The sequence below is a fragment of the Lethenteron reissneri genome, chromosome 61 (genome assembly GCF_015708825.2).
Source record: "Lethenteron reissneri isolate LAM-NWPU_2019-01 chromosome 61, ASM1570882v1, whole genome shotgun sequence".
NCBI classification, from domain to species: Eukaryota; Metazoa; Chordata; class Hyperoartia; order Petromyzontiformes; family Petromyzontidae; genus Lethenteron; species Lethenteron reissneri.
In genome coordinates, this window is record NC_083839.1 from 1,075,903 (window position 1) to 1,101,435 (window position 25,533).

General features: G+C 54.8%; 1 protein-coding gene across 2 annotated transcripts in view; it reads right to left on the reverse strand.

Annotated features, from left to right (window-relative positions):
• LOC133358224 (histone acetyltransferase KAT7-like) overlaps positions 1-8,195 on the reverse strand; it is a 39,656-nt gene extending 31,461 nt beyond the window's left edge. Inside the window, exons 1-4 of one of the 2 annotated variants that reach the window (XM_061576468.1) lie at positions 8,012-8,195; positions 4,515-4,827; positions 2,916-3,101; positions 381-833 (exon numbers count right to left, since the gene is read on the reverse strand). In XM_061576468.1, coding sequence (XP_061432452.1) covers positions 381-833; positions 2,916-3,101; positions 4,515-4,827; positions 8,012-8,047 — 988 coding nt within the window. In that variant the 5' untranslated portion in view covers positions 8,048-8,195. The remainder of the gene's footprint in view (positions 1-380; positions 834-2,915; positions 3,102-4,514; positions 4,828-8,011) is intronic. The other variant, XM_061576467.1, reaches the window with a different exon arrangement.
• Between the last annotated feature and the right edge of the window lie 17,338 nt (positions 8,196-25,533).

The following is a 25,533-nucleotide window of genomic DNA, read 5'->3' on the forward strand; positions in this document are numbered from 1 at the left end:
GGTGCACGAGCGAGTTTGTTTTGTTTTCACGTGTGCATCGGTTATTTGGAGCGGGTCCTGCCTTTTTCGAGAGCATTCTGCAATTGTTTTTGTTTTTATTGAAGCATTCCATCACGACCGCTGCCACAGCTGTGGTCGGCATGACCTAGGAAAGCCAAACTAAGTTGTAAAAAAGTGGATCTATGCAACACATCTGAGCCGAGAACAACACAACCCAGAGAAACACCCCTCGCCACTCACACAAGGGACTCCCAAAACCCTCGCCCCCTCCCTCCTCACCCCTTACCTTGTCACGCCCTCAACCCCTCAACACCACTCGTCCTCTCAGCCCTCACCACTCGCCGCTCACCCTCTAACCCCCTCACCCTCCCGCCACTCACCGAGAGAGTCGCATCCCGGCGTTGGACAGCTGGCGCGGGGAACGCGGGTCGAACCCACGGCTGCATCTCCGCCGCCGCCGCCGCCGCCGTCAGGCTTGGCGTTCCCGTCCGCCATCCCGTCCTCTCCGCTCTGCCGCTGGTGGCCCTGCCGGCGCGCTCGCTTGCGGGGCGGCGGCCGCGCCGTCGTCGTCTTGACGGCGGCAGCAGCGTTGGCGGCGGCGGCGGCGGTGGCCGAGGAGGAGGAAGACGAGGAGGAACCGGCGGCCTTTCCCGCGCCGCCGGCAGCGGAGCCGGCGCCGGCCCCGCCGCTGGTGGCGGTGGTGCCGCCGCGCTCGCTGCCGGAGTCGGGGTCGCGGTCTCCGCTGGCGGCGCGCGACGCCGGGCCGCTCGACACGTCCAGCTCCGAGTCGGAAGACGGGGCGTTCCCCGTGGGGGTGCGCGGGGGAGACTCGTCTACGGGGGGGAGAGACGGGGGGGGAGAGACGCGGGGGGAGAGACGCGGCTTTGTGAAGGCGGGGAGCACGGATGTGAGAGCACGCGAGCACAGTCCGCCGCACTGCCCTCCGCTGCCTTCTAAACGCGACTGCATCACGACAAGAGCGGGCTGTGGGGTGTTGAGATTGCGAGGGGGATGATGATAATTAAAAAAAAACGAGGGGACTTGTGAAAGGGGAAGTGGCAAAGCGATGGGGAATCAGGTGCGGGGTTGGGATAATAAATCATTAACTCTTCACGCAGGCTGCATAACGCGTTTGGATGACTTTGCGAGTGCTTTTGCCCTGTGTGAACGTTTGTGTCTCTTGCGCGGTTGTTCGGCGCGAGCCGTTTGCCCGATGTGCACTCGTGCAAGTGGTGTAACGTCTCCCCGAGAGCACGAGCTCGCGAGCGAGTGTGCGTGTTTGTGTGTTTACGTGTCGGCGCACGTGTTTTTGCTGACTGTCCGCGTGAGCGCCAGCGTTGTGCATGATTGAGCACACGTTTCTTGAGCGTGGTTTGGGTGTGGCCGTGTGTTTCTGTGTCGCACGTGTATGTATCATGCATTTCGACTGCAGGTATTGTGGTCAATGCAAACATGACACCTTGTAAAAAAGGTGTCAGTTTTGTTGCCAGATAAAAGGGTAAAAAAACAATTATCATATTTTGCTACTGGCAAATGAGGTTCCAATGATGTGTTGTGCACGTCCGCTTGTGTATTTGTGTTGCATGCTTGTGCATGTGTTGGCACAGTAGGGGGCACAGGTGGTGCATCTGCCAGTCGTCTCAGTCAGTCAACCCAAGGCACCTGGGTCTGTCCCGTGCCTTCCTGTAAGCAAGCCGTTGACACTTCACGTGGCCTCAAAGTGCTTCTAGCCTAGCACAGGTGCCGTGGTGATGTCGCCGTTGTTGTATTTGTATGTTGTTCTATTTGTATGTATGGAGGAAGCTCATAAAGGATGCTACTACTGGGCGGTTGAAGGCAGTCACCCTCCAACAACAGCAGAGGGCGGAGGAGCAAAGCTCACATCAAATCTGCTGGTCATCTCAGTCAGAATCAGAACATTTATTTATACTGGAGGAATCCTATCTACACCATTGGAACCTCCTTTGCCAGTAGCAAAATATGATAATTGTTTTTTTACCCTTTTATCTGGCAATACAACTGACTACAATACCTGCGGTCGGAATGTGCCTTTTGGCGTCATCTGGTCCAACAAAATGTGAGACTGGGGTCTAAGAAAAGCTGTCTTGAGTGTGGACCAATCAATTTTAAGGACAGTGCATACATTATCAGAGTTATGTTTTTTGTTTGCAGTCCGACCGCAGGTATTGTGGTCAATGCAAACATGACTCCTTGTAAAACAAAAAGGTGTCAGTTATGTTGCCAGATAAAAAGTTAAAAAAACAATTATCGAATCCTATCTAATAAATAAAAGTGAATGTCTGTCTGTCTCTCTGTCTGTGTGTGTCTGCCCGCTTGCAAGCTATAAAGCTCTTTTTCACAGATTAACCTCATGGCGGGACCCCGGGGGGTCCCACAAGCCCCCGGCTCTCGCACAAACTGCGTTGCGACGTCATTTTATGTCCGTTTAAGGCGAACGCTGAGGTAATCGATTCCTCTCGACCAGCGCTACACGATGCGCTAATCGAAGTTTCAAAGTTTTGTTTGTGACTACGGCAACTTTGGCAACGACGAGCGCTTGGTGAAGAACGAGAGGATTGGTTTCTGGCGGGTCGCGGCGTTTACGTGCGCGGTGGGACGGAGTCGCCAAAAATAACTAAATTAATTACGATTTTGACTTGCGTTTATTCGGAACTCCGGGGTCTCCGCCCTAAGGTTCAGATGTCCAGTCGGTCAACCCATGGCACCTGGGTCAGTCCCATCAACAGCGAGCCTTCAACACTTCACGTGGCCTCAAAGTGCACCTAGCCAGGTGCAGGCGCCGCGGTGACATCACCGCCACTTTGTGTGGAATGGTGGCTGTTGTCGCTGTCATCATCGTCGTCCGTGCGTGCGTCCGTGCGTGCGTCCGTGCGTGCGCGTGTACGAGTTCGCACCGCGGTCGGCGTGCTCCGTGGCCGTGAGCTCCGACTCGGAGCCGGAGGAGCGCACGCGCCGTAGGCCGCCCGTCGCACGGGCGCCGTCGGTGAGGCCCGCGGTGCCGGCGGTGCCGGCGAGCCGGCGCAGGGGGACGCCGTGGCCCCCCCTGCTCCTCGTCGGGTACGGCGCCGGTTCCCGCCCCGCTGCTCGCCCCAGCGGCCACACACACGCACACACGCGCACACATACACACGCACACACACACACACGCACACACGCACGCACACACGCGCGCACACACACACGCGCACGCGCACACAAGCACACACACACACACACACGCACACACACACGCACGCACACACACGTGCACACACACACGCGCACACGCACACAAGCACACACACACGCACACACGCACACACACATGCACACAAGCACACACACACGCACACACACGCATGAGATGGCACAGAGACGGGCAAGCGAGAGTCGATGTGAAGAAACACAACTGACCCCACTTAACCCCCCCGCTCTCCCCAGGTGTCCCCTTAGTGTGCTGGTTATTCTTCTCCTCCCACTCCCAGTCTCTGCCCCTCCCCCCCCCCTTCGCCCCCCCCCCCCACGCGGTTGGGGCAGCGGGGCCCCCCACTCCCCCTTCGTTCCGCACCTTTCACGCGGTTTCGCCGCGCCGCGATGGATGCTCGCGGATGTTTTTACATTTCCTGTTGTTAGAACCCCTCTGTCTGGCTTACCGCGCCCGCATGTTGTTGCAACAAAAATGGACACAAATTAGTTTTTAAAGAAACGCAACCGAGGGTTACCCTGTCCGATCGTATTATCGACCACGGGCTCACATTCCCGTCACCCGTTCATGATGTTATTAACAACGTTTTTACTAATATATTTCACGAACGCTTTCTGGTGTAACCAGGAGGTTCGTACCAGTATAATGCATTCGTTGAGGAACCCTGGTGCGAGGTTTGACTCGACACTCGACATTAGCAGCGGTGTGACGGGGATGCTGGCGACGCGTGTCGTCAGACCGCATGAGAGCGACGGGGAGAAAATCTTGCCAACAAGATATTGATCCGCAGAATCTACAAGCGGACCACGCACGACTCGTCAACGCAGAGATGAGAATCTTAGCGGCATCAAACCGCGTACAGCCGAAACATCACCCCCGTGTGCCGGAAGACATACTTCTTAACAAGCAAGCCGTGCACAGTTGAAACACACGTTCTATAAAACATCATTGGGCGAGCTGCGACTGCAATGACTCCAAAAAGCTGAACCACGGACAAAAGCCATCGATGCCGCCGCCGCCGCCGCCGCCACCGCCGCCCCTCCCCAACGCTTTCTACCCTCCGCCAGATGCCGCAGCCGCTGCACAGCAGACACGGGACCTCCCCTACACCACGCCGGAACAGTTCCTCCAAGCGGCGGACATTCACAATGGTTCATATTCTTATGTTTTTTCGGTAAAGCCACATACCTACGTGACTTTACCTACGTGACTTTACCGAAAAAACCTAAGAATATGAATCCTTGCAGTCACAAAAGCTTCAAATCTAGAATTCGCAATGGTACTGCTGGCGTCAGTGCTGCTGCTTTACCTTCTCCCGGTGCGGCGCTGGTGGCGTTGCCGGTTGTGTTGGCGCTGTTGTTGGCGCTGGCGGCAGCGGCGGCGGCGGCGGCCTGGGCTCGCGTGGAGCCGCGGGTTGAGCGCGCGAGCCTCCCCGACCGCCGCGGGCCTTGCCCGCCGGAGCTGCTCTCATCGCTCCCCTCCCCGGCCGAGTCCGTGGCCTCGGAGGCCAGCACCTCCATCTCCACCTCGTCGTCTTCCTCGTCCTCCTCCTCCTCCTCTTCCTCCTCCTCTTCGTCCTCCTCGTCCTCCTCGTCCCCCTCCGAGCTGCTGACGTGGCTCAGCTGACGTGAGCAGAGGGGGAGGAAATGAGAGTAAACATCTCCGCGCGAGATTACTCGATATTAGTCATTACAGGAGTCCATCGGTTTAAACAGCGACATCGGTTAAGTATGATAATTGTTTTTTTTACCTTCTATCTGGCAACAAAACTCACACCTTTTTAACAAGGAGTCATGTTTGCATTGACCACAATACCTGCGGTCAGAATGCAAAAGAAAACACAACTCTGATAATGTATGTGCAGTCCTTGAAATTGATTGGTCCACACCCGAGACAGCTTTTCTTAGAGCCTAGTCTCACATGGTGTTGGACCAGATGACCTCGTGGTGCCCTTATAAAACTCAACGTTTAACCTACTCACGCCGGCTTGTGCCCGCCCTCACAGTTGGGCATATTTGCGGAATACACCACGCCGCCGTTGACCCTGGCCATTGACCAAGCAACCCAACGTTCCAACCAGCTCCCTCCGCAGGAATGTGTTAAGACAGAACAAGTAAGTTATTTAATAGCCGTTGAACCATTCACATTCAATGGGGTTAAATCCCTGTTGTCAGCGCTCCGCTAATTACTAAACTATTTACTATTTTTTTTACTTTACCAGGTAAGGCCGAACATGAGCTATCTACGTAGATATTTTTCAGAAGCGACCTGGCCACAAATGGAAGCTTAACCAAGTGGGCTCATCACGATGTGGAAATGTACAAACAGCAACATACTCCAAACGCGTGGTGGTGATTCTATACGTGGAGGGACAAACCGGGGGAGACCCGTGAAAAATCCACACGATCACGGGGAGAGAGACACGCAAACTCCACATATACAGCAGGCGTCAGATTCGTGATCGAACCCACGACCTCCTGTATACCAGGCGAGGTAGTTAACATCTCCTAGCTACCATGATGATGATGATGAGAGACACGCAAACTCCACATCTCCAGCAGCAGAAGCAGGCGTCAGGGTCGAAATCGAACCCACTACCTCCTGTACACCAGGCGAGGTAGTTAACATCTCCTAGCCACCGTGATAATGATGATGATGAGAGAGAGAGACACGCAAACTCCACATACACAGCAGCAGGCGTCAGGGTCGGGATCGAGCCCACGACCTGCTGTATACCAGGAGAGGTAGTTAACATCTCCTAGCCACCGTGATGATGATGATGAGAGAGACACGCAAACTCCACATACACAGCAGCCGTCAGGGTCGGGATCGAACTCACGACTTCCTGTACACCAGGCGAGGTAGTTAACATCTCCTAGCCATCATGATGATGATGATGAGAGAGAGACACGCAAACTCCACATATACAGCAGCAGGCGTCAGGGTCGGGATCGAACCCACGACCTCCTGTACACCAGGCGAGGTAGTTAACATCTCCTAGCCATCATGATGATGATGATGAGAGAGAGACACGCAAACTCCACATATACAGCAGCAGGCGTCAGGGTCGAAATCGAACCCACGACCTCCTGTACACCAGGCGAGGTAGTTAACATCTCCTAGCCACCGTGATAATGATGATGATGAGAGAGAGACACGCAAACTCCACATACACAGCAGCAGGCGTCAGGGTCGGGATCGAGCCCACGACCTGCTGTATACCAGGAGAGGTTGTTAACATCTCCTAGCCACCGTGATGATGATGAGAGAGACACGCAAACTCCACATACACAGCAGCCGTCAGGGTCGGGATCGAACTCACGACTTCCTGTACACCAGGCGAGGTAGTTAACATCTCCTAGCCATCATGATGATGATGATGAGAGAGAGACACGCAAACTCCACATATACAGCAGCAGGCGTCAGAGTCGTGATCGAACCCACGACCTCCTGTATACCAGGAGAGGTAGTTAACATCTCCTAGCCACCGTGATGATGACGAGAAACACGCAAACTCCACATATACAGCAGCAGGCATTAGGATCGTGATTGAACCCACGGCCTCCTGTATACCAGGCGAGGTAGTTAACATCTCTGTGAATGATGACTGCATCTACGACTGTGATTGACAACCTATGCCTGTGAATGATGACTGTAAGATTGTGAATGATTATATCTACTGTGTGAATAACTCTACAACTGTGACTCTCCACGACTCTCCGTGCCTCTCTATGACTCTGAGTGACTCTCTGTGACTCTTTGTGACTCTCCGCGACTCTCTATGATTGTGACTCTCTGTGACTCTCCACGACTCTCCGCGACTCTCTATGACTCTGAGTGACTCTCTATGACTCTCTATGATTGTGAGTGACTCTCTGTGACTCTCTATGATTGTGAGTGACTCTCTGTGACTCTCTACGACTATCTGTGACTCTCTGTGATTGTGAGTGACTCTCTGTGACTCTATGATTGTGAGTGACTCTCTGCGACTCTCTATGATTGTGAGTGACTCTCTGTGACTCTATGATTGTGAGTGACTCTCTGTGACTCTCTACGACTATCTGTGACTCTCTATGATTGTGAGTGACTCTCTGTGACTCTCCGCGACTCTGTGACTCTCTGTGATTATGAGTGACTCTATAACTCTCCACGACTCTCTATGATTGTGAGTGACTCTCTGTGACTCTCTATGATTGTGAGTGACTCTCTGTGACTCTCTATGATTGTGAGTGACTCTCTGTGACTCTCTATGATTGTGAGTGACTCTCTGTGACTCTCTATGATTGTGAGTGACTCTCTATGATTGAGTGACTCTCTGTGACTCTCTATGATTGTGAGTGACTCTCTACGACTCTCTATGATTGCGAGTGACTCTGTGACTCTCTATGATTGTGAGTGACTCTCTGTGACTCTGAGTGACTCTCTGTGACTCTGAGTGACTCTCTGCGACTCTGAGTGACTCTCTGCGACTCTCTGTGACTCTGAGTGACTCTCTGTGACTCTCTATGATTGTGAGTGACTCTCTGCAACTCTCTATGATTGTGAGTGACTCTCTGTGACTCTCTGTGACTCTCTATGATTGTGAGTGACTCTCTGCAACTCTCTATGATTGTGAGTGACTCTCTGTGACTCTCTGTGACTCTCTATGATTGTGAGTGACTCTCTATGATTGTGAGTGACTCTGAGTGACTCTGAGTGACTCTCTACGACTCTCTGCGACTGCCGTCACTACAAGGTGCACGGGGGGGGAGGAGACGGAGGCCTGGAGCGCCGCGTCAGCCGCTCCCGCGGTACCACAAACTTCACCGTCAGGACGCAGCGTTCCACCTTCCTGCGAGGCATTCCTCTTCAGCTCGCGGCGCCTTCGATCGGCAGCAACAACAATTTCTAAAAAAAAATCGATAAACTCCCGATAAACTAATTAATCGAGGGCGAGCAATTAACGTCAATGTTGTTTATTGGCGGCAACGCCACTGGGATACAAAAAATGAGCTCCCACGGCCACCGTCCGTTACGTCGACCCGGGGGGGTACTAACGGGGCACGCGATTGGTCAGTCGGAGGTCACGTGAGTTGTTCTGAACCAATGGCAAGGCGCGCTCGGCCGGAGAGTCGCGAACGGCCACCGTACACGCCGCTGATGGCGCGCGACGTCGACAGAAACGCGATTCGTAATAACTCGCGAGCTTCGTGTTTGTGTTTTGTAGCGCGTAATGAATTTTAAAAGAAGAATATTTTTGGTTTTTATTCGATATGAAATGTTTAGCAAATAAAAAAAAATATAAGCTTTCGTAAAACTTTGTGATCGCAATAAAAAAGACGTTACATAATATTTATTGAAATGCCATATGGGCCCAATAATCATTTGGCTGCGATCAATGTCCACGTGAAAAGCCACTTCGTTGAGCTATCGATTGTGACGGCCAGGGCGCTTCGGAAAAAATAACGAATAGCTCAGTCGACTTGACCTGGTAAAACAAAATAGATTTATCGTTTCGTTTTATCTTAATTTTTTTTGTAACATGCTTACCTCACCTATACTTTGCATTCCTATCGGGTTTTTTTATTATTTGTTGTAACGTTCTGATCCTACCCTGCTGGACCTCTGTGCAAAAGAGCTTTATAGCTCATAGGATTTCTCGAGGATAAATAAAACAAATTCTGATTTAAAAACGCGTCCTGAGAGCATTATGCAAATGTATGGCTCCCATTGGCCTCAACGATCACGGGTTTTACCCATAATGCAATGTGCCCATCAGCATGATATGATTCACCCTTAATACACAAATTAATTTACTTCGTATTTGTCTTGTCACTGAATAATAGCTACGAATAATGCAACTATGCGTATGCCAATTAAATACACATGCTCGTCGGTAAATATTTCTTATAAATGTCATTCTCATCCGGCCCCCATAGTGTAAATGTTTGGTCTCCCAACTCTTATTATTCCCATGAATCCATGATGTCTTTATAGTGGTAGGAACCTCCTGGTTAGACCAGCCCACAGGGGATTATTGTGCCTGTCCGTCCGTCGTGCATCCAAAAATGGGAGGAGTGGGGCTGGGTGGAGAGGGGAGGGTGGGGAAGGGCTGGTCACCCCGTGGTGCCCTTATAAAACTCAACGTTTAACCTACTCACGCCGGCTTGTGCCCGCCCTCACAGTCGGCCATATTTGCGGAATACACCACGCCGCCGTTGACCCTGCAGGCCATTATCAGTAGGGTAACCACGGCCACCACAGAAGATAATTTTTATCGTGGGTTTTTTGCTTTTATTATTTTAAATGTATTATTTTTCATTTTTATTAATTTCGTTTATTCTTTTTTACTTATATTTTTTTGTTTTTTATTTACATGACTTTACCGAAAGCACGAATAATATGAATTCCTGCAGTTGTGGGGGTCGCTAGCCCCCGAGATCCCTCCCTCGATAATGTTAACGGCCGGGCTAGCATCATCAATCGCCCCCCCGCTGCTAAGCGAACCGCTGCTAAGTTCCTCACCCATGGGGTGGGAGCCGTCGCCCGAGGATTCCACTCCACCGCGGGTCCGCGTAGCAGGCATGGTTAATTACGTACGCGCACACCCACACACACAGCTCCGTACGGCACTCACTCTTGCGCTTCTCTGCGCCGCGCTGGCCGCTCACGTTACAATCGCGCACCTGGGGTACGCCGATTTCGCACGACGAGAGCTTACGCCTACACCGTACTACACGCGTTCACACTTATAACACGTAACGAGCACACGCAAGCGGGGCACACGCCGACACAACGACTAAAGTCGCCGCCGCCGTGCGCGCGAGATAAACCGTACAACAATGCGCAGCCGATTACGCTATGATCGCGCACCTGGGGGACGCCGATTACGCACGCTGCGAGCTTACGCACACACAGTACCACACGCGTTCCCACACGCTCACACTGCACGACAAGATCACGCGAGACCACGCTTCGCTATTAATGATTTATTACCTGATAACTAATGTTGAATTAGTGAGTCGACGAGGCTGGCCTATTCCACTAAACCGGCACCTATTCCCTATTTATCGGCTATGATTCTAATTCCCCTTCTTACTCACTGTTAAGTGTCCACGGCAGTCCGCTGATCCTTGTGTTAACCGCGTGCCTCGGTGCGTCGCACGGACGTCCGGGTCGCTGGCTCGAGCTGCGTCTGGTCGCCTGGCGCTGGAGTAAGAGAGCGATTTCCCCTCTGCGCTCCTCTATTTATCCTCCCTACCTCCCAAAGGGGATGCTGCGCTGAACAATGGGCTCGTGCACCCCAAGCCCGCGCACGGCAGTCCCCAGGCGCTGTTGATATGCTAATCAGTGTGCTGCGTGCAAGGCGTAAATCCTAATTACTCCCTTACCCTTCCTACCAATGGGGCTTGCGCGCTCAAGCGCAATTATCCCAACCCTCCATGACTATGCGCAACAGCCCCTGTGACCCCGCTATTCATGCTGTCCCGTGCCTCCCCTGCTCGCCCCGTCGACCCGTGGGAGTGTGTGTAAGGGGAAATGCGCCTCAACCGCGGTGGCCGAATGCCCCACGCCACGACCTACCATATTAAGGCCGGCCGCAGCGCCGCGGTGCCACGTAGCACGGGGAGGTCATCCAATTCCCTGATCGCCGGAAACCGTGAGAATTAATCCCGATAAGGGTCTCTCGGATAAAAACCGGTCGATCAGGTGACCTTCCCTTCCAGCTCTATGGGGGGGGGGGAATGCGTGCGGGTGTGTGCTTATGTGGGGCGGGTGATGGGGGGCAGTGCGGTGGGGGAAGCCGGGCGGCTCCCTGGTTCGGCAGAGCGGCCCCGTCGTGGTGGCACCACATAGCCCCCCGGGGTGCCAGTCCCCGTCCCGGGTTGACTGGAGCACCTCGCCTGGGTTGCCCCCACGAGGTATCGCCGCGGGGTCCGCGGGATTCGCCCGGCCCTTGTGGCTGGCCTCGGGGGGTGGCGGCTCCGTCTCCTGGGGCTCCGGCGGTGGTCTCCTCCTCCATTCCAACGGCTCCCCTCGGCCTCTGGCACCTGCGGGCTGGGGAACAAACTCAGAGGCGGTGGGGTTTAAGGGTCGCCGTCCTCGTCGCCCCCGGCCCCGCCCGGGGCCCCTCGGAGCCCGGGGCTCCGTGGGGCCCATGTACTGCGCGAGGCCCCCGGGCACGTGGGGTGGGGGGACCCCGGGGTTTCGGGGTACTTGGACGGCGGGGCTCCCCCCCTCGGGGGCTGCTCGCCACGGCTTCAGTCGGCGGATGTTGACCACCATCTCCCGGCCCCTCTCTCCTCCCTGAATCAGCACCGTCCATGGTGAGATCTGCCGTCTCACAATCCAGGGTCCTCGCCAGTAGGTGGTCAGCTTCCCCACCTGTCCGGCACCGACGCGGGGAGTGTACAGCCACACCTCGGAGCCCGCAGTGTAGAAGGGGGGCTCCATACGGGGTCGGGCGCCCTGCTCTTGCCGCTGGTGCGCGGCCTCTCCGTGCGGGCAGGCTCGGCCCCTGGCCCCTCGCAGGGTCTCCAGCAAGTGCTCCACGGGGTGGCTCCCTTCCTCCCGTTGCGGCGGAGGAACACCGAACAGCAGATCTGCGGGCAGGCGAGACTCGCGACCAAACATCATTAGGAACGGGGTCTGTCCTGTAGAGGTGTGAACGGCGGTGGTGTAGGCGAACAGGGCATAGGGAAGGTGTTCGTCCCAGTCCTGTTGATTCGCGGCCGCCATGCGTTTAAGCTTCCCGGCCAGAGTCTGGTTCATCCTCTCTACCATCCCGTTCGCCTGGGGGTGATACGCCGTGGTTCGGTCCTTCTGGATCCCGAACTCTCGGCACAGCGCCTGAAATAATTCGGCCTCGAATTCACTACCCTGGTCGGTAATGACTCGTTCGGGGATCCCGCACTTAAGTACATAGTTTTCCACGAAGGCCCGGGCCACTACAAGGGCTGTTTTATCTGGGATAGCCACCGCCACGGGGTAGCGGGTGAAGTATTCCACCGCTACGAGAATATATCGGTTGCCCCGGTGGGATCGTGGAAAGGGCCCCTGCAGGTCGATTCCGACCAACTGATTCGTCCGACTGACTCGGAACGGCCTCAGGGGTACCTGGTACCTCGCCGGCTTTTGCCCACACTGCTGACAGGCCCGGCAGCCCTGCACCCAGGCGGCCACATCTTGTGCCAATTTGGGCCAGAGATACTGGCGACGCAGGGTCTCCCGGGTGCGCCGTTCCCCATCATGGCCCCCGAGTGGGTGGTCATGCACCAGCCGTAGCAGCTGGGGTCGCACCTGGGCAGGAACACAGATGCCCCCCGGCTGGCCGGCCTCGGTTAACTCCCGTACCACTCCGTTCCGCACACACAACCGGGCATACAAACCGCTCCAGGGTCCTGGTAGGGCGCTCTTTTCCTCCCGCAGTGCCGCCTCCACTGCCGCCAGATCCGGATCTCGCTGCTGGGTCTGTCTCAGCTGCTCGTCGTTTAGGCCCGGGAAGGCGCAGCCGACGTCCTCCTGGATCCGTCCGATCGGGTCCCGAGCCGCGGGTCCCGCGCTTGCCGGGCGGTCGACGGGATCCTCAGTGCCACCTGTGAGGGTTTCTGTGGCGCACACTGCACTCTCCCTCGCTGGGGGGGGGTCAGTGGCCGCGGCCTCTCGGGGGTCCGTTGCCTGCCGGCAGCGTCCCGCCGTGAAACACGGGCAGGCCTCCTCCGCCCTCGTCTCGGCGTACACCGTGGGTCGCCTCGATAAGGCGTCCGCGTTTGCATGCGTCCGGCCAGCCCGATACTCGATTTGCAGGTTGTACTCCTGCAACTGCGCCAACCACCGGGCCATCTGCCCCCGCGGCTCCTTGAATGTAAGAAGAAACTGCAGAGCATAATGGTCAGTGCGTACGCGACATCTCCTGCCGTACAAATACGGTCGGAACTGTTTGCATGCGAAAATCACGGCGTACAACTCTTGGCGGGTCACGCAATAGTTCAGCTCGGCCCCACTCAAGGTCCGGCTGGCGTACGCGATGACTCGTTCCGCCCCATCCTGTACCTGTGACAACACCGCGCCCAGCCCGCTGCTGCAGGCGTCGGTGTCCAAAATAAAATCGGTGGTAAAATCGGGGAAAGCGAGGGTGGGGGCGTGGGTGAGGTGGTCTTTGAGAGTGGTGAAGGCCGTCTGGCAGGCCCCCGTCCACTGGTAGGGGTGCTTAGGGGAGGTGAGTTGGGTGAGGGGGCGTGCAATCTCGCTGAATCCCTTTACAAATCGACGATAATAGGTGGCGAGCCCCAAAAATGATCTGATCTCCGTCAGATTCCTTGGCCGTGGCCACTCCACTACGGCGCGTACCTTCTCCGGATCGGTGCGCACGCCTGCCTCGCTGACGCGATGCCCGAGGTACCCCACCTCGCGTTGTGCGATGTAACACTTACGTGGCTTGAGCTTGAGATGAGCCGCTCGCAGCCGCTGGAACACCTCTCGAAGCCTGGACCAATGCTCAGACAAAGATCTACTGAACACTATCACATCGTCCAAGTAAATCAGGCACTGTTCCCACTGCAAGCCCCGCATCACCAACTCCATCAACCGCTGGAACGTCGCGGGCGCGTTAGTGAGTCCGAACGGCAACACTCGAAACTCAAACAGGCCCATCGGGGTGGTGAATGCTGTTTTTGGCCGATCCTCCTCCGTCATCTCCACCTGCCAGTAACCGGACGCCAGATCGAGGGTGGAAAAATACCGCGCTCCTGCGAGACTGTCGAAGGTGTCGTCGATGCGAGGTATGGGGAAGGCATCGCCGAGCGTGACTGCGTTTAGTTTACGGTAATCGACGCAGAATCGGGTTGACCCATCCTTTTTCGTTACTAGTACCACCGGGGCTGACCAGGGGCTCGCCGAGGGCTGAATTATGTTATCGCGAAGCATGTCCCCAACTGCCTCTTTGATTTGGACGCGTTCGGGTGCGCCCACTCGGTACGCAGGGAGTTTGATGGGTCGGGCTGCACCGGTGTCAATTTGATGCTTAACAAGGTCGGTCCGACCCACGTCCGAGTCGTGTTCGCTGAACACGTCGGCATACTCCCGCAGTAACTCGCGCAGCCGATCGGCCTCTCCCTTAGGTAAGTCCGCCCATGGTACATGTAACGCGTCGAGCAGGGGAACGACCTCGGCTCGGGGAGTCGGGCCGACTCGCCAGGCCAGGTCCTGCTCACCCTCAGGACGACCGGGGTCCTCAGCCCAGAGTGCGAACACCGAGTCGTTAGAGTGGCGTGCGTGCAGGGGGTGTACTGTGGCTATCGGGGTGCGCCGTCGCAGTATCGCGGGGGTATTGTGGGGGTTAAACATCCGCATAAACAATCGGTCCCCATCTGCGTTTACCAACGTGGCGGATCCCACAACCCCATACCGTTTTGCCAACTCCGGGTGAGGAGTTAGCATTACCTCCCCTGATGGTCGGAGCGCGGGGTCGGTGGGGGATGTTGCCACCGGCACCAGCACCTCGGTGAGCGGGCCGATGGTGACTGCCGTCGTCAGGATAGCGGCCACAGGTGCAAAGCGGCGGCGCGTCGGTTCTCGTCCCAGGAACGGTATCCGCTCGCCGTTGCTCTCCATGGTGGCGCATCGCTGGCGGGGTTGCACGTTGAGTCCCAGCCGTTCTAAGAGGTCGGTACCTGCGATACACTCGTGACACAACGCACTCGACACGTAGAACTCCTGGGTGCACACCTGACTGCCTATGCGGACCTCTAGGGTGGCTCTCCCCAGCAGCCCCATTCCGGCTCCGCTCGCCGTGTGCAGCGCGCGGTCCGGTGCCTGCAGGTGACGCACGTCGACCCCGATCGCGCTGCAGTGCGCTGCGCTCACGAGCGAGGCCACCGCCCCCGTGTCCAGCAGGATTCGGGTACGCACTCCGTTTACCTCCCCTTCCACCAGCGACGTGGCCCCCGTGATCCCCGCCACCAGCTCCCGCAGCCAGTCGCCAGGAGTCACCGTTTCCGTGGGCGTTGTTGCTGGAACCTGTGTGGAGATCACTCGCTCGCCATTATTCTCATTATCGTCCATTTGTATCGGGACCGCGTCGATTGCACCCCTAGTTGGTCCGCTCTCTAGGGGGCGTTGGAGTTTTAACCCCCGCGTCTGTCTCGCTCGGGTGATTTCAGGACAGTCCCTCACTAGATGCCCTCGGCGATCGCACATATAACATGCCCGGGGAGGGGGGGCGGTTCCGTAGCGGGTCCCCTGTCCGCTCCCTTCCCCCCCATTACGCCGCTGTCCACCCTCCGCCTCTAGTCGGGCTACCCTCCCAGATAACCCTCCCACCGTGGCGCGTAGGTCCCCCATTTCGGATCGGATGGTCTCAACGGAGGATTGCAGTTTGGTCATATTTTTATTTGCTTCCTCGCGTACCTGGGTTACCCTTTCACCTACGTGAGTTACCCTCTCACCTACTTGGGTTATCATATCTCCCATGCCGGCCTGTAACCCGGCTACCCACCCCGGGGTCGTCTCGCTGGGTCTCTGTGGCTCTCTTTCCCGGCCCCTTACCGTCCTCGCGAGCTCCTGTCCCTCCTCCTCGTCTTCCGAGAGCAGGCTCGCAATGGCGCGCTCTCGTCCCAGCCCCCGGAGCTGCGCGCGTTCGCTGTGAATTCTTTCACACTTACGTGCGCGCTCGACAAGGGTGTTAAACGGAAGACGTGGGCAGCTCATGTCTGGCTGCCACCACGCCGTGCGAGACAGGTACCGCTGGATTTTCTCGGCGGCCAGTTCCTCAATAACATCAGTTGCGTACCCCGGGCGTGCGATCTTTGTTAACTCACGCACATCCTCGGCGTAATCACGTAGATCTTCGCCAGGTTGGCGCCGGCGCGCCTCTAAGGCCGATTTTGCTTCCTCCTCGTCACGCGTGCCAAAACGCTGATCGAGTCGGCGCATCAGCTCCTCTAGCTGTGTCTGTGCGCTCGCGGGTAACGCTTCTACAAAATCGGCTGCCCGCCCATCAAGATTCATATTAAGTTGACGTACTGCCTGCGCGTCCGTCCATCCATTAATTTCCTTGGCCCCTAAGAGATTGCGGGCGAATGCCTTCCACGAAGGGGCCCCCCGGCCGGTAAATATTAGTCTTATTTTAGCGTGAGGTAACGCGGGGGTCCGTACCGCTTCTGACACCAATTTGTGGGGGTCGCTAGCCCCCGAGATCCCTCCCTCGATAATGTTAACGGCCGGGCTAGCATCATCAATCGCCCCCCCGCTGCTAAGCGAACCGCTGCTAAGTTCCTCACCCATGGGGTGGGAGCCGTCGCCCGAGGATTCCACTCCACCGCGGGTCCGCGTAGCAGGCATGGTTAATTACGTACGCGCACACCCACACACACAGCTCCGTACGGCACTCACTCTTGCGCTTCTCTGCGCCGCGCTGGCCGCTCACGTTACAATCGCGCACCTGGGGTACGCCGATTTCGCACGACGAGAGCTTACGCCTACACCGTACTACACGCGTTCACACTTATAACACGTAACGAGCACACGCAAGCGGGGCACACGCCGACACAACGACTAAAGTCGCCGCCGCCGTGCGCGCGAGATAAACCGTACAACAATGCGCAGCCGATTACGCTATGATCGCGCACCTGGGGGACGCCGATTACGCACGCTGCGAGCTTACGCACACACAGTACCACACGCGTTCCCACACGCTCACACTGCACGACAAGATCACGCGAGACCACGCTTCGCTATTAATGATTTATTACCTGATAACTAATGTTGAATTAGTGAGTCGACGAGGCTGGCCTATTCCACTAAACCGGCACCTATTCCCTATTTATCGGCTATGATTCTAATTCCCCTTCTTACTCACTGTTAAGTGTCCACGGCAGTCCGCTGATCCTTGTGTTAACCGCGTGCCTCGGTGCGTCGCACGGACGTCCGGGTCGCTGGCTCGAGCTGCGTCTGGTCGCCTGGCGCTGGAGTAAGAGAGCGATTTCCCCTCTGCGCTCCTCTATTTATCCTCCCTACCTCCCAAAGGGGATGCTGCGCTGAACAATGGGCTCGTGCACCCCAAGCCCGCGCACGGCAGTCCCCAGGCGCTGTTGATATGCTAATCAGTGTGCTGCGTGCAAGGCGTAAATCCTAATTACTCCCTTACCCTTCCTACCAATGGGGCTTGCGCGCTCAAGCGCAATTATCCCAACCCTCCATGACTATGCGCAACAGCCCCTGTGACCCCGCTATTCATGCTGTCCCGTGCCTCCCCTGCTCGCCCCGTCGACCCGTGGGAGTGTGTGTAAGGGGAAATGCGCCTCAACCGCGGTGGCCGAATGCCCCACGCCACGACCTACCATATTAAGGCCGGCCGCAGCGCCGCGGTGCCACGTAGCACGGGGAGGTCATCCAATTCCCTGATCGCCGGAAACCGTGAGAATTAATCCCGATAAGGGTCTCTCGGATAAAAACCGGTCGATCAGGTGACCTTCCCTTCCAGCTCTATGGGGGGGGGGGAATGCGTGCGGGTGTGTGCTTATGTGGGGCGGGTGATGGGGGGCAGTGCGGTGGGGGAAGCCGGGCGGCTCCCTGGTTCGGCAGAGCGGCCCCGTCGTGGTGGCACCACACAGTCACGAAAGTTTTAAGTTGGAAGATAATCCCTTTCATTTTTTTTGTGTCGACATTTAAACCTCGCAGCTGCTACTTGAACTGCTACACAATCACATTGGCGATGCTGCTGCTACTTTAACTGCTGCACAATCACATCGGCGATGCTGCTGCTGCTACTTTAACTGCTGCACAATCACATCGGCGATGCTGCTGCTACGGTAGCAGCGGTGCCTGCGCAAGCAACAATCTACAAGCAATGCCAACAAAAACGTGGACACGTTTTTCTTATGATTGCGAACTTTAAATTAAATTTAGAGAACAGGCGACGTTTCGGGCAATGACCCGTCTTAGCGTGTTTGTGTTTTTTTGGGGTGTGTCATGTAGCCCGCATGCCCAGCCACACATTAAACACATTCCTGCGGAGGGAGCTGGTAGTAACGTTGGGTTGCTCGGTCAATGGCCAGGGTCAACGGCGGCGTGGTGTATTCCGCAAATATGCCCGACTGTGAGGGCGGGCACAAGCCGGCGTGAGTAGGTTAAACGTTGAGTTTTATAAGGGCACCACGGGGTGACCAGCCCCTCTCCACCCTCCCCACACAGCCCCTCCCCACCCTCCCCACCCAGCCCCTCCCCACCCAGCCCCTGCCTGCACGACGGACGGACACAAGACACAAGACTCCCCTGTGGGCTGGTGTAACCAGGAGATTCCTACCAGTATAAATCGTCTCACCGTGCCCCCAGGGACCTGTGTTGAGAGCCACTGCTTTAGTTACGGCATTGTCAACCCACCTACACAACGACACAGTAGGGGGCACAGGTGGTCCATCGGTGATTCATCAGGGTCAGTCGACCCGTGGCAGCACCTCGATCTGCCCCGTGACCTCCTGCCAGCGGGCCTTCGACACATTCACGTGGCCTCAACAAACACAGACATAATTTCAACCGTGATGACGGTTACAAACTGAGTAATCATTGGAAAGATGTGATTAACCATGCAAAAAAGATTTAACTACACTTATTTGCCAATCTTATTTGACAGACAACCATCACAGTTTTACCATGTTTAGTGGTGGTCTCCCTGTCACAGGTTGAGTCACAAACCGCACCTCTCCATAACAAAGGCTCAGCCTTTGTTATGCAGTCTATTCTTAGTCTTAAGCCTCACCTTACCATATTAATAAAAAGTATGCGGCCCTTGCCCCACCACCTTCTCCAACCATTATATAAACGGAGTGGTAGCTCCTGCAATCTCTCATTTACTTGATACAGCTGTCGTGGCTGTGACGGTACCACCTGAAGACGGAAGCTTGTGTTGCCTCCGAAACGTGATTTTTATTTTATTTTACTTTTTAATGTTTTTACCTACGTGACTTTACCGAAAAAGCCTAAGAATATAGAGAGAGAATTTACCTGTGTGTGAGTGTGTGGACTGTCAACCTATGGTACCTGGGTCTGCCCCGTGAGCTCCTGCCAGCGGGCGTTCGACACTTCCACGTGGCCTCAACGTGCACCTAGCCTGGCACGAGCGCCGTGGTGATGCCACCGACACTTAGTGGTTGAATGGCGGTTGTTGTTGTGTAGGTAGGATGATGCTGCCGTAATTAAACCAGTGGGTCTCAACACAGAGCCCTGGGGGAACGGTGACACGATTTATAAATGCGTGAAATTATAACACGTGCGAGAGATTTACACTATGAGACATCTCCTTTACCAGTGGCAAAATATAGTAATAGGGTTTTACCCTTTCAACTGGTACAAAAACTGACACCTTTATACAAGGGATCATGTTTGCAATAACCGCAACACAAGCCGTCAAAATGCAAACAAAAAGAAACAACTCTCATAATAATATGCACTGTCCTTGAAGTTGATTGGTCCACACCTGAGACAGCTTTTCTTAGAGCCTAGTCTCACATGGTGTTGGACCAGATGACGCCAAAAGGCGTACGATCCCTTGTATAAAGGTGTCAGTTTTTGTACCAGTTGAAAGGGTAAAAACCTATTACTACATGTGAGAGAGTCATTGGTGAACAATCACGTACGGTGTGAATCTGCCAATATAAAATAACGACGATAACATTAAAGTCATACGGTAACCTAGAACGGAATTAAACAGACAAACTACAAATATACAGAAGGCGTTATAGGGTCGGGATCGAACCCACGTCCTCCTGCATAACAGGCGAGGTAGTTAACATCTCCTAGCCACCGTGATGATGATGATAATAGAGAGACACGCAAACTACCAATATACAGCAGGCGTCAGGGTCGGGATCGAACCCACAACCTCCTGCATACCAGGCGAGGTAGTTAACATCTCGCCATCGAGGCACCACGCCCATATTTAAGCGTGTACCTGAATGACAGCCTCTTCATTTTGTGTATGCCATGAAGGTTTGATTGACCGTACTTCACCAAACTGGTCAGTGTGAGTTGGTCAATAGTGGAGTTCCATGACTGGTGCGGATGCCGTTCAACGTGGCCGGGTTCAAAACTCAGCGCCCCAACCGCTGCGCCACCGCTCCCACCTCGCTCTACCGCTTATGATTCGAGAAAAGTTAAAATCAACATTTTGATCAACTGCACAGTTTTTATATATTGACGCTGCACGTGTTAAGGTACGCGCTCAGCAGCAACATATCGACGCTGTGAACACTTGGCAGGACCCTCCTAAAAGAGATTTGTTGGCCCAAAAAGCGTAATAATATTTTAGTTTAAATAGTAACACATGCATTGCGTGCATGTGTGGCAAACGTGTCAGGACTGTTCCATCCGTCTTGGCCCCGTGGGGGGGGGGGGGGGGGGTGTTGTGGTTGTGCCCCCCCCTGCCCCCCCCCCCCGTGTAATGGACTCGCCCGCTCCAAGAGAAGCGATGTGGAGACGTGGCACCACGAGGGGAGGAGAGCAGGGGAGCAGGGACACGCAGGAGCGCCAGGAGAGATGGAGCAAGAGAGAGGAACAATCGAGGTGGACCGTCGGGAGGCTGAGAAGAGAGGAACAACATTCGGAGCAGGGGAGGGGGAGAACGGGAGGAGAAGGATCGGAGTCAGACTCTTTATGGAGACTGGAAGAATCCGATGAGCGGTGAAGCTCTTTTATTTCAGATGTCCAGTATGGGCGGGTCAGCAATTTGCGACAGCAATCATTACACAAAAAAGCGATCGGAGCGCAAAATAACGAGAGAGAGAAAAAAAACGTTTAACAAGACACTCAATACCAATGCGTAATTCGTGAATAACAGGAGGGGGAATCAGGAGGAGTAACACAGAACAATAGAATAGGAACGAGAACGAGAGGAACAGGGGGGGAACAATGGTAACGGAACGGCGGAGGTGGGGCAATGGAGGAGAACAGAGAGACACGGACCGGGGTAAGGAACAACCGAGGTGGAATCGCAGGAGGAGGTGGAACACGGGGAGAGAGCGCAAGGGATGGAGAGATCAGTAACACGAGGAGGAACGTCAGGCGGAGAGAAACATGAGTGTAGCGAACATTGGAGGAGGATGAGGAACAGAAATAACGATATATATCAGCGGCGGTAGAGCATCAGGAGGGCGAACATCCGGAACGACGTTAGAGAACCGGCAAGGATGATGAGACACAGCTGGATGGAGAGTTGCAAGAATTCATCTGCTTGGTTCTTTCGGTAAAGTCACGTAGAAGGGAAATAATAAAATAATACAAATATAACATAATTCATCTGCTTGGTTCTTTCGGTAAAGTCACATAGAAGGGAAATAATAAAATAATAAACAATTTACTTAATATTTGTTATTATTTTATTATCTTCTTGGTTCTTTCGGTAAAGTCACGTAGAAGGGAAATAATAAAATAATAAAAATATAACATAATTCATCTTCTTGGTTCTTTCGGTAAAGTCACATAGAAGGGAAATAATAAAATAATAAACAATTTACTTAATAATTTTTATTATTTTATTATCTTCTTGGTTCTTTCGGTAAAGTCACGTAGAAGGGAAATAATAAAATAATAAAACATTGTTTTATTTGTATTATTGACTTCTACGTGACTTTACCGAAAGAACCAAGAAGATGAATCCCTGCAGTCACGAAAGCTTTAAATCGAAAGAGTTGCAGGAACTTTAGTCCGGGGGCAGGATCAGCAGCTGTAGGAACAGGAGGGACAAGGGAAGGATAGCAGAGGAACGGGAGATTGCGTTCCCGTGCGCGCGAGGAGTTCCAGTCGGAGGAACAGGGAGACGGAGCACTTAGGACATTTTATTTTGTTTAAACAGTTTCTAAACGTAAAGGGGGGGGGGGGGGTCCAAAACGTCATGGGGCCAGTAACAAAGAGCACGACTAAAATCTCTTCACAAATAAGGGTGCTGTAACAACGTCGCTTTGAATGAAGGTTATTGTATAGGAGGGGCTTGGCAGTGTGGACGATGGGAGGGGCTTCCATGAGACGGGATTTAAGGAGCTACGGGAGAGAGCGAGAGGAGGAGTTGGAACGACGGAGCGGAACGTCTGGAGGAACGTCTGGAGGAACGTCTGGAGGAACGGGAGATTAGACGTCTGGAACAAATCGAGAGGCGGGCAACTGGCGCGGGTATGAAGAACGTAATCAACCAGATAGGATGTTGACTGTTATGTTATCCGACTCTCTGTTGTATTACCTTACATTTCTAAGTATACTAGATTTGTGTTTCTACTTAATTTATACCTGATGATGATGATTGCTTGTGTTGCAATCGAAACGTCGTATGCTAGTATTTAATTTATTATTTTATCGAAGTTCCAGTGACACTTTCCTTGCGAGCCAATTGACCAAATCGCAAAGGGGAGTCTCGTGAACGTCACCGTTGCTCTCGTTCAGCTTGCTCGACTCGTCCGCGTTGGAACAAAAACAAACGAAAGCTGCGAGTGCGACTTTATGGTTGCATGCAACCGCGCGGTCGCATGCAACTGGATGTCGTGCGTCGTAAGGCGATTGAGTTGCGGGCGATGTGCGCAACTAAGTCGCTCGGGGCTTGGATCGAATTTGAAAGGCGCTACACTGGTCGGGTTACCGCGATATGGAGATGCTGCCACGATAAATATCGCACGATATTACACCCGCGATGATTGCACCGCCTTTGACTTTCGAATATACCGTAAAATCGTCACATCTGCAAACAGCTGTGTGTATGTGTGCATCTCTGTGTGTGTGTGTGCATCTGTGTATGTGTGCATCTGTGTGTGTGCATATGTGTGTCTGTGTGTGTGGGTAGCGGTGGTGTAGCGGTTAGCGCGCTACGCTGTGAACCTGGCGACCCAGGTTCGATTCCCGCTCACGGCAAACATCAGTGACAATTATCTGAACCGGTACCGAGCCTCCCCTAGGTCGACTCAGCCTCAAATGAGTACCTGGTGCGGTGTGTAAACATTGCCACCAGGGAGACAAAGGCGGTCGGGCGTGGTGCTGGCCTACCCACCCCCTCGTGTACCGTTCCGGCCTTCATAGGTGCTCGCTAACAGCACTTGCCCCTACAGTCTGCTAAGGTTATATGAGGGATCTTTGTCTTTGTATGTTTCTGTGAGTGTGTACGTATCTATACGTATCTATACGTGTATACGTGTACACGTGTCCGTGTCTGTATGTTTATGCGCTACGAACCCTTCGACCCGAGTTCGATTCTCGCTCCAGCGGCGAGTGAATATCCGAAACGGTTCCTGGCCCGCCTCTGGGTCCGCTCGGCCTTAAATTATTACGACTTGGATGCAGTGTCTAAACATCTGCGCTGGGGAGACAAAGGCGGACGGGCGTGCTTACACCCCCACCCCACCTCGTGTGTGTGCGTCGTGCTGGACATCATCGCTGCTCGTAAACAACAACAAAAGCACTTGCCCCGACAGCCTGCCGAGGCTATACGGGGGACCTTTTGCATTGTGCGAGGTAGCTGCGCGCGCGCGTCTTGCCCGGAGAGGAACGAGGGTGGAGACGTCAGGGCCCAGGATGAGAATGATTGCCTGATTCACCATGCTGTCATCAGCCATCCATTGTCTGAGGCCCAGACGAGACCCCCCTCTCTCTGATGCACGTGTCATCATCATCGTCGTTATCAGCAGCAGAAGCAGCAATATCATCGGCATTGCACGGCTCCATTGCCAGCAGAAGCGTGAGAAATGTACACGTGCTGCTGTGCGTGGAACTTCTTTCGCGCCGTACGTAGCCAACCTTTGCGCTGAGCAGTTCGAAAGAAATGCCACGTCCGATCCACTGCTGGATGAAGGACCTCCCGCAATCCGTGTCGATCCTGCCCATGCGCTACACTCGGTCGTCACACGTGCTGCACGTGCTGTAGGTGCTGCACGTGCTGTACGTGCTGCACGTGCTGTAGGTGCTGTAGGTGCTGCAGGTGCTGTAGGTGCTGTAGGTGCTGCAGGTGCTGTAGGTGCTGTAGGTGCTGCACGTGCTGTAGGTGCTGTAGGTGCTGTAGGTGCTGCACGTGCTGTAGGTGCTGCACGTGCTGCACGTGCTGCAGGTGCTGTAGGTGCTGTAGGTGCTGTAGGTGCTGCAGGTGCTGCAGGTGCTGTAGGTGCTGTAGGTGCTGTAGGTGCTGCAGGTGCTGTAGGTGCTGCACGTGCTGTAGGTGCTGTAGGTGCTGTAGGTGCTGCACGTGCTGTAGGTGCTGCACGTGCTGCACGTGCTGTAGGTGCTGTAGGTGCTGTAGGTGCTGCAGGTGCTGTAGGTGCTGCACGTGCTGTAGGTGCTGTAGGTGCTGTAGGTGCTGCACGTGCTGTAGGTGCTGCACGTGCTGTAGGTGCTGTAGGTGCTGTAGGTGCTGCACGTGCTGTAGGTGCTGTAGGTGCTGCAGGTGCTGTAGGTGCTGCACGTGCTGTAGGTGCTGTAGGTGCTGTAGGTGCTGCACGTGCTGTAGGTGCTGTAGGTGCTGTAGGTGCTGCACGTGCTGTAGGTGCTGCACTTGCTGTAGGTGCTTCACGTGCTGCACGTGCTGTAGGTGCTGTAGGTGCTGTAGGTGCTGCACGTGCTGTAGGTGCTGCACGTGCTGTAGGTGCTGTAGGTGCTGCACGTGCTGTAGGTGCTGCACGTGCTGCAGGTGCTGTAGGTGCTGTAGGTGCTGCACGTGCTGTAGGTGCTGTAGGTGCTGTAGGTGCTGCACGTGCTGTAGGTGCTGTAGGTGCTGCACGTGCTGTAGGTGCTGTACGTGCTGTAGGTGCTGCACGTGCTGTAGGTGCTGTAGGTGCTGCACGTGCTGTAGGTGCTGCACGTGCTGTAGGTGCTGTACGTGCTGTAGGTGCTGCACGTGCTGTAGGTGCTGCACGTGCTGTAGGTGCTGTAGGTGCTGTACGTGCTGTAGGTGCTGCACGTGCTGTAGGTGCTGCACGTGCTGTAGGTGCTGTAGGTGCTGTACGTGCTGTAGGTGCTGTAGGTGCTGCACGTGCTGTAGGTGCTGTAGGCGCTGTAGGTGCTGCACGTGCTGTAGGTGCTGTAGGTGCTGCACGTGCTGTAGGTGCTGTAGGTGCTGTAGGTGCTGTATGTGCTGCACTGGCTGCACGTGCTCTCGGTCCACGCTGTCGCCCGCAATTGTCATTCCGTCACCGGGACTTGCCCGGCAGCCACGGGGTCCCTTCGAACCAGAGCGTGCCCCCGACCAAGCCGAACTCACTGTGATCATTAACACTCAATGCGATGTCTCCCCTCCCTCCCTCCTCCCTCTCTCACCCACCCCCCTCCCTCCGTCACCCCCCCCTCCTTCTCGTCTCTCCCTCCATCTATCTGTGCTCCTGCTCCCA